Source organism: Elephas maximus, chromosome 2 (genome assembly GCF_024166365.1).
Source record: "Elephas maximus indicus isolate mEleMax1 chromosome 2, mEleMax1 primary haplotype, whole genome shotgun sequence".
Taxonomy (NCBI): Eukaryota; Metazoa; Chordata; class Mammalia; order Proboscidea; family Elephantidae; genus Elephas; species Elephas maximus.
This window is the reverse complement of record NC_064820.1, coordinates 78,182,658-78,197,223: the sequence shown is the minus strand read 5'-3', so window position 1 is coordinate 78,197,223 and position 14,566 is coordinate 78,182,658. Positions and strand designations below refer to the sequence as shown.

General features: G+C 40.3%; 1 protein-coding gene across 4 annotated transcripts in view; it reads right to left on the bottom strand.

Moving 5' to 3' along the window:
* The window catches only part of ARHGEF28 (Rho guanine nucleotide exchange factor 28), a 391,051-nt gene that overhangs the window by 57,270 nt on the left and 319,215 nt on the right, over window positions 1-14,566 (bottom strand). For all 4 annotated transcript variants that reach the window (XM_049865615.1, XM_049865633.1, XM_049865625.1 and 1 more), the window contains 5 exons: window positions 12,833-13,087; window positions 10,549-10,625; window positions 4,549-4,727; window positions 3,209-3,300; window positions 1,101-1,283 (listed from right to left, as the gene is read on the bottom strand). In XM_049865615.1, the coding sequence (XP_049721572.1) occupies window positions 1,101-1,283; window positions 3,209-3,300; window positions 4,549-4,727; window positions 10,549-10,625; window positions 12,833-13,087 (786 nt within the window). The remainder of the gene's footprint in view (window positions 1-1,100; window positions 1,284-3,208; window positions 3,301-4,548; window positions 4,728-10,548; window positions 10,626-12,832; window positions 13,088-14,566) is intronic.

Below are 14,566 nucleotides of genomic sequence, written 5' to 3'. Positions count from 1 at the left end.
ATCAGCTGGGTGCCCTGTTGCTCCTGGCACCTCCACCAGGTGGTGGGCCATGGAAATTAAAGCAGGTCGATTTGCCTCACTGCAGTAGTGAAAGTTTGGGATGGGGGTGGAGGGTTAGGAAAGGAGGAGAAAGTTCAAACCATTGGACAAAATGAAGAGTAGGTTATTATCCGATAAAGACTTTATTAATGTTAATGACCCCTCACTATCCCTTATCGCTGGTTCAGTCCATTTGAAAGTCCTTTTGGCTTTATTTCTAAAATATATTCTTGAACATACCCTCTTCTCTCTACTTCCATTGCCAATAGTCCTGGCCTAGACCAACGTCTCTCACGTCAACTTCTCTAACTGCTCCCTACCAGGTCTCCATGTAACTAGTCTTCTCCCAATCATTTCTCTATTCAGCAACCACTGGTCTTAAGACATAAATCAGATCATGCCACACCCATGGATTAAATGCTTTCAATGACTTTCCATCACGTTTGGAATACACTCCATTTTTTATTTATCTTTTTTACCATAGCCTACTATGACGTCCTCCCATAAAGATTACAGCCTAGGAAACCCTATGGGGCAGTTCTACCCTCTAACACACAAGGTCGCCATAAGTCGGAATCGATTTGACAACAATGGGAAGGTGGCTGAGAATTCAAACTCCCTCCAGAAGGAGGTGTTTTGTCGTAAGCATTCTCAATTTTTCACTGAAATCTGATGGGCTTCTTTAAACCACAGGGCTAGCCTCATGACAAGGGGTCCCGGTGGTGCAATGGTTAAGTGCTCAGCTGCTAACTGAAAGGTCAGCAGTTTTAACCCACCAGCGGCTCCATGGGAGAAAAGAGCTAGCAATCTGCTCCCACAAAGATTACAGCCTAGGAAACCCTATGAGGCAGTAAGTACTATTCTGTTCTATATGGTCACTTTGAGTCAGAATTGACAGCACAAAACAACAATATAACCCATATTATAAGTTATAGGAGAGTTTGGACTTTGTCTTGTTCTGTTGTATTCTCAGCACCAAGATCACAGTGCATGGCACATAGTAGCTGATCAATAAACATTTGCTAAATTTGTCAAATCAAATCCTTTTGGGAGCAACTTACCTTCCTTCATTGCTGCTGCCAGTAACGAGGCTGCCTGGGGAGGCTCTCCTGGATCAGGTTTAATGAGAAGGTGGGGCTCTAGATGAACATCCTCAAATCCACTCAATTCTCCAAGTTCAGCATAGATCTGCAGCTTCTCCTCCAAATATGTGCAAATTTGCTGGTCCTGGTTACTGAGTATTTCTATGAAATGGTATTTACCATAAAGGTTATCACTAACATCAGTACAACAACTAACATGAACATTCAAGTTACAAGATAAAGATGTTGCTAATTAGCAGGCAGTATGGTCTAACAGAAGTCCCTGGGCAGTGCAAATGCTTAACACACTTGGCAACTAACCAAAAGGTTGGCAGCTTGAGTCCACCCAGAGGTGCCTTGGAAGTAAAGCCTGGTAATCTACTTTCAAAAAATCAGCCATTGAAAATTTTATGAAGCACAATTCTACTCAGACACACATGGGATCACCATAAGTCAGACCAATGTGATGACAACTGATTATTGTTTAACAGGAAAAGCACAAGTTGTTGAACAGGATAGACCCAGGGTCAAGTCCTGACTTTCCCACTTAGTGACTGAGGCCTCCATCAGGTGAGTTAACATCTCTTTGAGTTTCCACGGTCTTTTCTGTAAATAAAGCACTCAATAAATATCCATTCCCCTTCTCATTCTCCTATTCCAGAAAAACTTGCAAAACTATTCTTTGTTTATCCAGGCTGTTTTCTATTAAGACTAAACATTAAGCTCAGGAATGCAAACTGAGGCAGCACTGTCCATGCTGAGTGGATACCCACAAAGGAAAACAATGCAAAGACCTGAATCTCCTCAGGCTGCAGCCAGTCTCAGCCAAAACCAAACACACTGGTTTATGCTTTTGTTTCCAAACATCCAATTTCCTTGACCATCTTTGTATGCATCATTTCCCTCTGATTTCAACATGTCATAGAATTCTCTGTGCTCACAGGGACCTCAACTAGCATTTAATCTGGAGGCTCTCAGCCCTCTGTGCCTCAGAATCACCTGGAAGAGTTTACAGTTAACAGCCCCTACACCCCTCCTCCCACAGATTATGATTCAGTTGGTTGAAGGTGGGACCCAGGTGGCACTATTTTTAAAGACCTCCCCCAAGTGATTCTAATGTCCAGCCAAAGCTGAGAATCACTGAGTTGACCTAATTCCCTTATTTCGCAGATTTGGAAACTGAGGACTAGAACAATTGGGTTCCTTGTCCAAAGTCATACAGCCATGACATGACAGCATCAGGACCATCAGCCAACAATTCCAATGGGCATCTGTACCACACTGCCCAGAATCGTTGTTTTATACATGTTATACTCATACGCTTTTATAAATTTATAAATGTTTAATCACTAAGGCAGAAGGAGGAAGAGACAGTCCTCTAATGTGAGCACTTCTAGTGCCAGTTTTTGTTTGTTTGTTTGTTTGTTTTGAGGGGGTGAAGGTAGGTCGGCCTTAGCTGCACAGGAATGAATTAATCATTTAGTCAAAACCTTCAGTTCACAACACCTGGGCTTTCCCAAGGTGATGGTTAATTTTACCTGCCAACTTGACTAGGCTATGGTTCCCAGTGGTTTGGCCAAACACTAGACTAGTTACTATTCCATAATGTAATGTAATGATCTTCCATAATGTAATCTAATGTAATATAATTAATCAATCAGTTGAAAAGGGAGTTTCCATGGGGAGTGTTCTGCCTCCAGACTATAAATAGATATTTTGGCAGAACTCACTCTCTCCCTCTACTCTATATTCTTCCTGTCACCTGACCTACGGATCTTGGGATGCAGGCCTGCAAAAATCTTCAGCTTGCCCCCTGACCTACAAATTTTTGACTTGCCAGCCCACACAATCATGTCAGCCAATTTCTTGAAGTAAATCAATCTCTCTCTTCCTCATTCTGTGTGTGTGTGTATATGTATATATACACAGAGAGGAGAGTACAATCTGTGTGTGTGTGTGTGTGTGTGTGTGTGTGTGTGTGTGTGTGTTTTATCTCACTGGCCCTGTCTCTCTAGAGAACCCTGATTAAGACACCCAACATACAAGGAGAAAGTCTCAGCCAGGGAGCCAAGGTATCTGCACCATACCTTGACACTGCTGAATTTTGGCCACTCTTGCTTCAGCTTTCCGCCTTTCTTCATCAGATTCGCCTGTCCTTCCCCCTTCTTCTTCTGGGCAACTTTAAACGACAACAGTCAAGGACAACAATTGAAACCAAATTCAAGTATCTTTCAGTTCATTAGAAAGACATGGGAACTTGGCAATAGAACTAGTCATAACAAATTCTCCTTTATAAAGGAGGAAAATTCAGCATAAAGAGAATTCATCACAGACCCAGTTAAGAGATTTGGGTTTCTAAAGTATATAAATGAATTACATAACATGGAGCCCTGGTGGCACAGTGGTTAAGAGTTCAGCTGCTAACCAAAAGTTTGGCAGTTTGAATCCACCAGCCACTCCTTAGAAACTCTATGGGCCAGTTCTATTCTGTCCTACAGGGTCGCTATGAGTTGGAGTCAACTCAACAGCAACAGGTTTGGTAAAACATAGCTGTCAAAGACTGCAGTATATGATAATTCAAATATGCCAACAAGCGCACATATACACAAGCATACCCTCACACACATACACACACACGCACATACACACTCACACATACCTACCACAATGCCAAGTCTGGAATTAGGTACAACCAAAATAAGAATTTTTGCTTTCTGCTACATTTGAGTAGTTCCATTCTTAATGGAGGTAGAGTAGAAGGGTTGGAGGGGATGGGGGTAGAGTATCAGATTGGGTGGGGTGCGGTGTGATGGAGGAACTTTTATATAACATCATTCAAGATCCAACTAATCAAGCTACCATTAAAAATAATCAGTCTCCACCTCCCACTCCCATTTATAAAAATGGTCCTTGCACAAGTAATGAATAAATGCACTTAGAATATGTAGATTCACCAATCTAAAAATGTTTATTGAATTATTCCTAGGTGCTTGGCACACAGAGAAAAATAAGATATGGTCCCTGCCCTCAAGGGGCTTTCAATCTTTTTGTATGTATTACATACATAAAAAAAGACAAAAGCTACAAGGCAGTATATGACAAGCACCACATAATATTTTCGGGAGCAGGTGTTCAAGAACTCCAGGTAAAGAAGAGACCACTCCGACTGAAGAGGCCTTCAGGAAGGAGGTGAGACGTGAGGTGCACCACAGATGGGCAGGACTCAAACAGGCAAAGGGGAGGTGAGGGCATTACATGCAGGGAGGCACAGAGGACAAAGCTGCAGATGAGAGCCTATCGCAGGCAGGTGCAGGGGTCAGTGAGCAGGCCATTCTGGCTGATGCAGAGTTTTTATACAGGGGAGACATGGTTAGAATGTTTTCCCCAATTGAACATTCCATAGAAAATGGACATAAGGAAACGTTACCTTTCTACAGCCTGCTGGATCCGTCTCATCCAGTTATTTCGTTCCTCCTTGGAATTGGTATGAATTTCATACATTTCAGGACCAGAAGATGAAGCACTGATGAGAAACATTCCTCTCTCCTCATTAGCAACTTCTCTAGCAATAAGCTTCTGCAGAGAGATAACTGAAGGCTTCTGGTCCTACATCAAATACAAAGATGCGCAGATCAAACAGCAGCATCTCCAAGGGAAGGGTCTCACCAAAGACACTGGCTAAGGACAGCAACTGTAGTAGACAAATCTTTCTTTCACTTCTAACTTTTTCAAAAGAGCTATGGAAGTCGATAAGATCTCTAAGAGAAAGGGCCTGGAGAAGAAAAGATAGAAAAACAGGACTTAGGGGAATGTTTGTCCTTAAGAATTGGTGGTATAAAAGGACAACTTTTAAGAAGACAGAGAGAACAATCAGAGAGGTAGGAAAAATATCAAAATACAGTGGCCAAGGAGGGAAGGCTTTTTCTAGAAGGGCAAAGGATAAGAAATTGTACATCAAATACTGCAAAGAGATTGAGAAGAATGGAGGACCTAGATGAGCCCATTGGATTTGCCAGTTAATAGTAACACAGTTGAGGTGTTGGGAACAGAACTCCAACTACAAAGGGATGGACTATAAAACTGACAAGTTAAGAAAGAGGCAAGACCTTAGATCCCCCAGGCATAACCAACCTCTCCTGTTACCGTAGTGCAGTTTCTAGTGACATAACTTCTATAGTTCTACCTGTAAATGCCCTTTCTCCCCACGAATGATGAACCCTAGGTGGTTAGGGGTAAGTCAAATTCATCTTTGAAGCCTAGGAGACTGCCTTGTGTAGAGTAAGCACTCAAAAAATGTCTGTAGAACTAGAATTTAACATATTTCCACCAGAGAGGAAGAGGAAGCAAGAGGACAATTTTTATAAATGGGGGTGGGATTCTAAAATTTTGACTCCAAGCCATGACTAAACCACCTTTTCTATCAGTGTTTAAGGGGTTCCTTCAATGTACTGTTCTAAGCTTGGGGGATTCAAAGATGAACAAGAATAATACTGACTTGGACACGTAGCCATAGCTGAAAGAATGGCCCAAAGAATGTCTGCAGAATGAACAGTTTTTGGGGTAAATATGAAGAATTTTCTTTGGTTTTGTGGCTTCCACCACTGTTTATAGACTTGGTTGCTGTATGTGGTCTTACTTCTCCCTCATGGACTGAGCGACGCCTTTGTTCCAGAACATGCCACCCTATCCCTCACTGCTGACTCCTTACTGCTGATCCGTCTGCTCTCCTAGTGTTACAAAGCTTTACCACATCTGAAGTTGTGTGCCAGGGTGTATCCGTAGCACTTCTTCACCCCAATCTCCTTAGCTTAAGAAAAAAAATACGATGATGAGACAAACCACTGGTCTATTTAGTCCTACGTTCTGCCTCTAAAATGGAAGCGGAAGAATCTTTGTGGCAGAGTTTCTTGATTGCTGCCTTCTCAGATTAGGGAGATACCTTGAGCATTGTTAATATCCTATTATGGATCTGCTCAAGACCTTGGAGTCCCTGGGTGGTGCAAATGGCTAATGAGCTTGGCTGCTAACCAAAAGGTTGGAGGTTTGAGTCCACCTAGAGGTGCTGCGGAAGAAAGGCCATCTACTTCTGAAAAATCAGCCACTGGAAACTCTATGGAACATACTTATACTCTGACACATATGGGGTTGACATGAATTGGAATCAATTCAATGTTAACTGATTATTTAAAACTCATCCTCTTCCTTTGTTCTAATTTATATTTTTAGCTTCCTCAGCTCACAAGGTAAAAAGGTCTCCGTATATAAAGAAGCGGAAACCCTGGTGGCATAGTGGTTAAGTGCTACAGCTGCTAACCAAAAGGTCAGCAGTTCAAATCCACCAGGCTCTCCTTGGAAACTCTATGGGGCAGTTCTACTCTGACCTATAGGGTCGCTATGAGTCAGAATCAACTTGACGGCAATGGGTTTTTATATAAGGAAGCAAAGTGGGTTTGATTTGCTTGAGACAATAGCAACAGTAGAATATTTGAACCAGTTGGTTAGTGTTCTGGGGGGAAGGGATATAGGAGGGTACGATATTCTAAAAGTAAAAAATAGGTAAGTGGGTGGAAAGTACATTCATTAAATCACCATCAGACCAGGAGGCATCAGGGAACATGGCCAGGATTATTCATACTAATCACACAGAAACACTGGAGATGAACAAGAATTAAAATAAAATCTCCAAGAAATGTAGGTAACACATTTGTTTTGGAGACAGGTGTCAGAAACTGTCAAAGGCCTAATCTAACCTGCAGAGATGCTTTGCTTGTGCCATAGAATTTAAAAAAAAAAAAATTTTTTTTTGTTTTTTTTACTTAGTTGCCTACATTTAAAAACTGGAGACCATATGTTTTTAAAAAGTCTAGATTTCTGGATTCTTGAGAAAAACGGGCAATTGGACATACTGAGTCTACGTTTTCATACATGAATACTGGCTATAGCTGAGTAATCTCTATCCTCTTTGAGATAGGGCTACATTAGCTAGTTCACTACACTCCCTACCACTCTCTATTGTCTTCCTTGATATCAACCCATTTCCAATTCACTCATTTATGTTGCCACCCAATCTCTGTAGGCATCGGAGTTGAGGACCTCTGATGTAAGAGGGAAGATTTCAGAGAAGCTGTTATCTGTAGCTCCATTGTTGCACGGTATGCATTTCATTATTCTGTGAAGTGGTTAGTTCTCTTAGTGAGTAAATCCATAAATGCTTCAGCTGTAATAACGAGATCTTAAGACTGCTTAATATTTTGAACTTTGCGCACATCTACCTGTTCGCTTTGTCTTTTTTATTGTTAGTTCATTTTTAAATTATCTTCCTAGATATTCAAGAGATTCCTCTTAGATTCGGTATTTCAGGATTTAATGAACACATCTACATTTTCCAGTTTATTTTGTAGGTTTGGACCTACTCCCATTTCCATCTGAGACCTCTTTAAAAACAAAAAACTTTCTTGTACAAATGCTACTCCATCCTTTTGCTACTTTCAGCTACTTCTAGTTACTTCCCAATTCGTCATTTCCTCTGTAACGTGGAGCAAGCAGAAGTATTTCCTAAAGAAGGCTTTTCTAAAGGGCACAAGGAACAGAGTATCTCATCTGTGAATATTAGCATGACAATAACTTTCTAAAATACTATGAAGGAAACTAAGAAATCCATGTATCTGTGTTTATCTATCTCTAGCTAGTGAATTAATTCCCCCAAGACTTTAACTGTATTTATGACACATGGGCTGTTGTCAGACAGATGCAATTCAAAAGTAAACGATCAGACAGTAGGGTGCACTTGACTCTAAGGATAAGATCATGTTTTCTTTTTGCCTCCTATCATTGCCAAGGCCTTGGCTGGACTTAATGAATTGCATCTATGTGTCAAGATAACATATTCAGGAAGCAGTATCAGGTCATTTTACTGTCATCCATACTCAAATACATTTGACCAAGTACAAGAGCTAAATTGCTGCTGCCTTCATTCTAGACCTTTGTGGACTGCGTTCATAATGTCCCACTTAATGGTAAACGCAGTGTATGGGTGGCACAAATAACTCAAGAGGCCATATAAGATCAGTGGCGTCACTAGGGTTGGCGCAACCGTGTCATCCCCCTGCCCCTCAGCCATGGACTTGCTCCTGTACCAGACCATACAGAAGCCTTAGTAATGTTTTTTATACTAATGTTACTTGTAAATCGTTAATTCTTGTATATCACTCCTTCTTTTCCTTGAATTACTACTTCATTCTCTAAACAGTTACTGATATAGTTCACAAGTACTAATTGGCACAACATGGTAGCTAAAACACCGGAAAATTTGACAAAAATCAGCAACTATGAAAACACCGGCAGCAAGGAATACAACAGCACGTTTATAGCGCGTGCAGGTAAAACCATGTGATTCGAAGCATCCTTGTAATTGGGTAATAATGACAGTTTTGACCAGAGTGCATCATAAGGTTCAAAGAGTAAATCAGCATAGAGTTTTAGCCTTGTAGATCCGTTGATACATGTAAGCTGGGCTTACGAAAAATGTTTTTGTTGATATAACTAACCACGGGGATATTTTTATATACAGTCATTTTGGTGTCCCTGCTTCTGACAGTGTCACCCGGTGCAGTTCCCACCCCCACACCCCCTTAATGGCACCACTGTATAAGATAACAGGAATGGATCCATAGTTCAAATTGTACTATAGTTCAGCATCACAGCTTGATCCAAATCCATATAATATGTTGTCCTAGAAAATAAGCTCCTTGTCTTTACTTTGTGTCTAGCTCTTGAGCAATCAGCAGGTCATTTGCCCAGTGATACCACCCAAACAGCAAGATTTGCTTCTTTTGCTGGGGGGGGGGGGGGGGTCTTTGATTTTGAAGAAACTTTTGTTTTTTATAAGGGTATGAAGTGAATTTGCTTTCTCTTCCATCATGGCCCTCACCATCACACAGGTCAAACCAAATGGTCCCAATCTTCCCACTTCTGTTCTCTATGTTCTTCCAGAGCATTCCAGGTAACAGCATGGAGAGGCTCCCAGGCCAATCAGTAGATTTTCATGAAATTTGCAATATAGAAAGTTGAAATAGATTGGGGACATGGAGGCATGTTTAAGGCCTCTTATTATCCTTTGGTGTTGCTCAGTGAAGATGTATTTGATCTTTAGGTTCACCCTTCAGCCAAAGATTAGACAGGCCCATAAAATAGAACGAGACTAAACGGGCACACCAGCCCAGGGGCAAGGACAAGAAGGCAGGAGGGGACAGGAAAGCTGGTAACAGGGACTTCAAGGTCAAAAAGGGGAGAGTGTTGATATGCCATGGGGTTAGCAACCAATGTCACAAAACAATATGTGTATTAACTGTTTAATGAGAAACTAATTTGCACTGTAAACCTTCATCTAAAGTACAATTAAAAAAAAAAAGAAATATTTGGTCTTTATACAACTCAGCATCAGTGTGCTGATAAGAGGCAATGTACCAAGCAGGATGATGCAGGCTATCAGGCAGGTGAGGCACTGTTCCAGCCCTCTCCCCTCTAGAGTCCCATCACCAGGCAGACATGCTCAGTGTTTTCTCTGGACAGCATAGCAGAAACTCCTTGAAGCTTTGAATTTCCCAAAACTAGTTGGAATTGATGATATTTGCTACGGTACCTGAATATCCTATCATTCAATAGATGACAAACATCAGTGTCTTTAGAAGTCACCATTATACTACCCACATTGTAATCTTAGACTCTTTCCTCTAACAGGCCTGATGATCCATGATGCTGTCAAGGAATTAATTGATGACATCTTCCCGCTCTATAAGTAAGTCATTTTGGACCACCCAGATGCTGCATAGGAAATGTTGTAAAATACTGGTTATATTGCTAGTCTATGTGCTCGTAATGAGGTTAGTCTATCACACTATAAAGATAAAAGTTACATGAATACCTTAGTAATTGGTAACATTTTTAGTAGAAATACTGAAGAATCTTCTTTAAATCTTAGATGTCAGGATGGGGTTCCCTTGTTTGGCAGATGGAACACGATGACAGTTACAAATGGGGCTAGCAACTGATACATGCTTGGAGATGCCCTGCTGGACCCAGCATTAACTTTTTACTTGCTGGATCTCAGGGAATTCTGAGGAGAGGGGAGGTAGAAATCCTGGAGGAAAGACCAAGAGAGCCAGGATATCAAAGGGGTTCTGGGTAGTGCCTATTTACCAATCATTACAGAAGTATTTCAATATTTTCACGACTAAAAACTGAACCCTCTGACTACCAGCCAACTAGATGCTTGTTTCTGAATAGAGTGATCCATAATAGTATTGGCAATATAACAAGGGCATATTCTTGTCAGTGACCATTTCATTTCAGTAGGACTTTCAGGCATTTTTTAAGGAAATGTGGGATTAAACCAATTAAAGTGTGCCTCATATGGCCATCTACTTACAACAGCAGCAAAGATGTATTTCTGGTCTTTTTCTTGTAGAAAGAGCAGCACATCCGTTAGAAGTAGAGCTAGAATATCTTCAAAGAAGAAAACATTACTAGTATTAATGAAGCAGATCATAATTCAAATTCCTTTATTACCTATGTTGATTTTATGTTTGAAATTTGAATAAATTAAATAAATATAAAAAGACTAAGATTTAGTCTAGTCATAAAATTTTCACAGAAATGCTTCTATCATGATAGCCAAAGATATATTTTACAGATAGTTTAATAGACAAACTGTGCTCATGTGTACAAGTTTGTGTATGTGACTATAGCTACAGTTCAATCTGCTGCAAATTGTGGTGTTGTAGTTTTGAAAATGGAAGAAAAATATCCAATAAAAAAAGGAGGCTCTAATAGAATGTCAAGGAGTCCCTGGGTGATGTAAATGGTTAAGCCCTGGACTATTAGCCAAAAGGTTGAGTTCACACCCCCACAGAGGTGCCTCGGAAGAAAGGCCTGGTAACCTGCTTCCGAAAGGTCACAGCCTTGAAATTCCTATGTAGCAGTTCTACTCTGCACATATGGGGTTGCTATGCATTGGAATCAACTTGACGCAACTAACACCAACGACAATAGAATGGCAAAAAGGCTTACCTTTAAAAAAAAAAAGCACTTAATTTAAAAAGTTAGAGGGCAGCTTCTGCCTGGAATTATATATATAAACCTGCTATTTTGTTTCATCTAGATCTGAGGAAGGTTTGAGATTCTGTACTTCTCTTTCAAATTGTTCACAAGAGCCCATCTTCACTATAACCACCAAATATTCAAACACAAAGTTACCAAACTATTGATCCTACTAAGTGGATAAAGAACAAATTACAGGTAGCAACTGGATCTATAGATTATGGACTTTTTTTTTTATTATTATATACAGTAAAACCTGCAAAAGCTGGAACGTGTGTAAGTTGGAAACCAGTCAGAGAAGGAAAACTCAAATATTTTCTACTAAAACGAGAGACAGGAAAGTTGTAAGACTGTACCCTATCAAAGGTAGAAAACTTCCGAGACCCAGAAGAACAACGCAGTCCCGTTGAGTTCTGCCTCTCGTGAGTTTCACTGTATATCAACATCACCAGCTGCTGATCAGCAAACCCCATTTCAATCATTGCAACTACCATCAACACTTTATAATTCTCCAGTGGGTAACAACCTTTGAAAGGCTGGAATTTAACAACCTCTTTCTCTCATTGTTTACCTAAGGAAGTTACTAAAATGAAGTATTAAAAACAAGGAGACTAGGCCAGTGGTTCTTAACCCTGGCTGCACAGCATACTCACCTATGAGCTTTTATAAATACCCATGCTTGCTCTTCATCTCAGACCAACGGAATCAAAATCTCAGGATGAGGCTTGAGTATCAGTAATTTTTTTAAGCTCCTGAGGTGCTTCTAGTGTGTGGCCAGGGTTGAGACCTAATCAGTCCTTACAAATTCTTGTAAACTGCTTTAGGCTATGGAGGCCTGGGGTAGTACAAATGGTTAGCTCACTCAGTTACTAACTGAGAGGTTAGAGGTTCAAATTTACCCAGAGATGCCTCAGAAGAAAGGTCTGATTATCTATTTCCAAAACATTAGGCACTGAAAACCCTACTGAGCACAGTTCTACTGACACACATGGGGTCACCATGAGTTGAAGTTGAAAACAATGGCAATTAGTTAATTTTTTTTTTTTTTATCATGGGGGGAGGAGGTTAAACCATAATCAGCTTAACAGAGTACGTAAATGTCTGTTAGCAAATAATAGCACTGAGGAAGAGTTTACACCACTGTCAGCGTGCAGAGTTGTGCATTATATTATTTACTAACAAAGATGGCAGTCAGAGTTCTTTCACTTCTCCCCTCAATGGTCTGAGAGCCCCGGGCTGAGCTGGCTTACAACAGACTCTAGATGGGAAGGTATAGTGCTTCACTTTCAACCCACCACATCTGGCAGAATGTTTCTGGGCCAAAAATTTGCAGAATTTTATGGTCTTCTTATTTCAAACATCAGAAACTTATAAATTTATAAAATATATTTATGTGAAGGTATTTTCTTGGGGCAACAAACTCCCACCAAATATCTGTAACATTGGCCGCATTTGCCCGTTGAAGTTCACAACTTAGTCCTGTAAAAATGTTTCAACTGACCCAGGGTTTGTGTGTATCTGCACGTCTGAACCATTTTTCTGTGGAAAATTCAGTCCTCTGTTAAATGAATAATTGTGTAAAAGGAGAAATTAGTTTGTTAAAGTGACAATACCTTTGAAACGACCTGTAGCAGTTTTCCAATAAACTAGGCCATCATATAACAGAGTCCTTTCTTTACTTATCAGTGCCTGCTTCCTAAACACATGGCCATTTTTGAGCTTCGTGCAAGTTTTATTTTCTATCTTATTTAGGATGTCAAGCCATTTTTGGTTTTTCTCATATTCGCTGACTTTTAAATCCACTGCAGCAATCATGTCTTTAATGAAGCAAAGCGCTTTGCATAAGTCTTTATGTTCTTCAGTTCTTTCTACATGGAGGAAATAAAAAAAAAAAAAAAGGTAAGAAAGAATACTATACAGTAAGGCCAAATGCTGAAGTAGAAATTTTTTTTCTTACGTTTTTAAATACACTTAAACCTATCATCTAAAAACCAAAACTCTTCTAAGGAAAATTTTTGATTAAATATAAATTCCATATTATCACTCTCTACCACCTCCCAAAAAGAACCTTTAAACATCTCTGATTATAAAAGATTTACATTATCAAATGGCCTCAACAGACAAAATGAAGGCTGTCTAGAGCCTAGAGCAGCAGAAATAAACACTCAGGAATAGTAGCCACAAGGAATGAGAGTAAAGCCCCCCACATGTTATAAACATTCCCAGACCCTAAAAGTCTTCAATACGTAAATGTGGGTTCGATCAGAAAATCTCAAGGAGCCGATCCTGATACACATCTTTAACAAGGAAAATCTTTTCTTTCTCACTGCCTATGAAGGAATGTACCTCACTACTTAACTACACTTTAAGACACTAAGCTGTTCCCTCAAAATGATCTTCTTTATAAAGAGTAAATTTCATAAATGGGAAAGTTGAGTAGAGAAAATTGAAATGGAGCTACAAGGTGATTTGGGGTAAGGCCAAAAAGAGCCCTAAACTTATAAAACCTTGTTATTTAAAGTATAGCACCATCAGCTCAAACCCATTGCCTTCTTGCCTTCGGGTCAATTCCGTCTCATAGTGACCCTATAGAACAGAGTAGAACTGCCCCATAGGGTTTCCAAGGAGTGCCTGGTGGATTTGAACTGCTGACCTTAACCTTAACTGCAGCTCTAGCTCTTGGCCACAATGCCACCAGAGTTTCCAGCATCAGCTCACCTGGATGTTTATTAGAAATGTATGCTCTGTGTCCCACACCAGACTTACCAAATCCAAATCTAGACAAGATCTCCAGAGGGAGGTTATGCCGAATAAAGTTTGAGAAACCCAGCCATAACAGAAGTCACAGTGAACCAATGTTCCCAGAAGTCCCAGGAGAAAGAAGACTATTAGTAAGTTCTGAACAAAGGGGGTGGTGTCTCCTCTGCCACCATATTGGCACCATAAATCATACTTAGAGTTTCTGACACCCAGTAGGCAATCAAAAAAACAATTAACTGTTTTTATTCAACCAGGAAAATTTAGCATAGGATGTTTCTTCTAGCAGCATTACCTGACTTGAAACAATCCGGGGCGCAATTAATTACTCCTGTATGTGGCCTTTCTAGCCATGGTCTTGTGACTCCCATCCAGCTGACTGAGTGGGGCTGTGCAAACAAGATGACTGCGGCCCATGGAAGAGACTGGTCAGTTTTGCTTTAAAATAGGGCCAATTCCAGAGCAGAAAGGCGGAGCCCACCACCACAAGGAGCCACATGCATTGATGGTTTCTTAAAGGAACCAAATGTTACTCCTTGGAACTTAATGAATTAAGAGGATCAAAAACAGCGCCTTCATACATTCTTTCT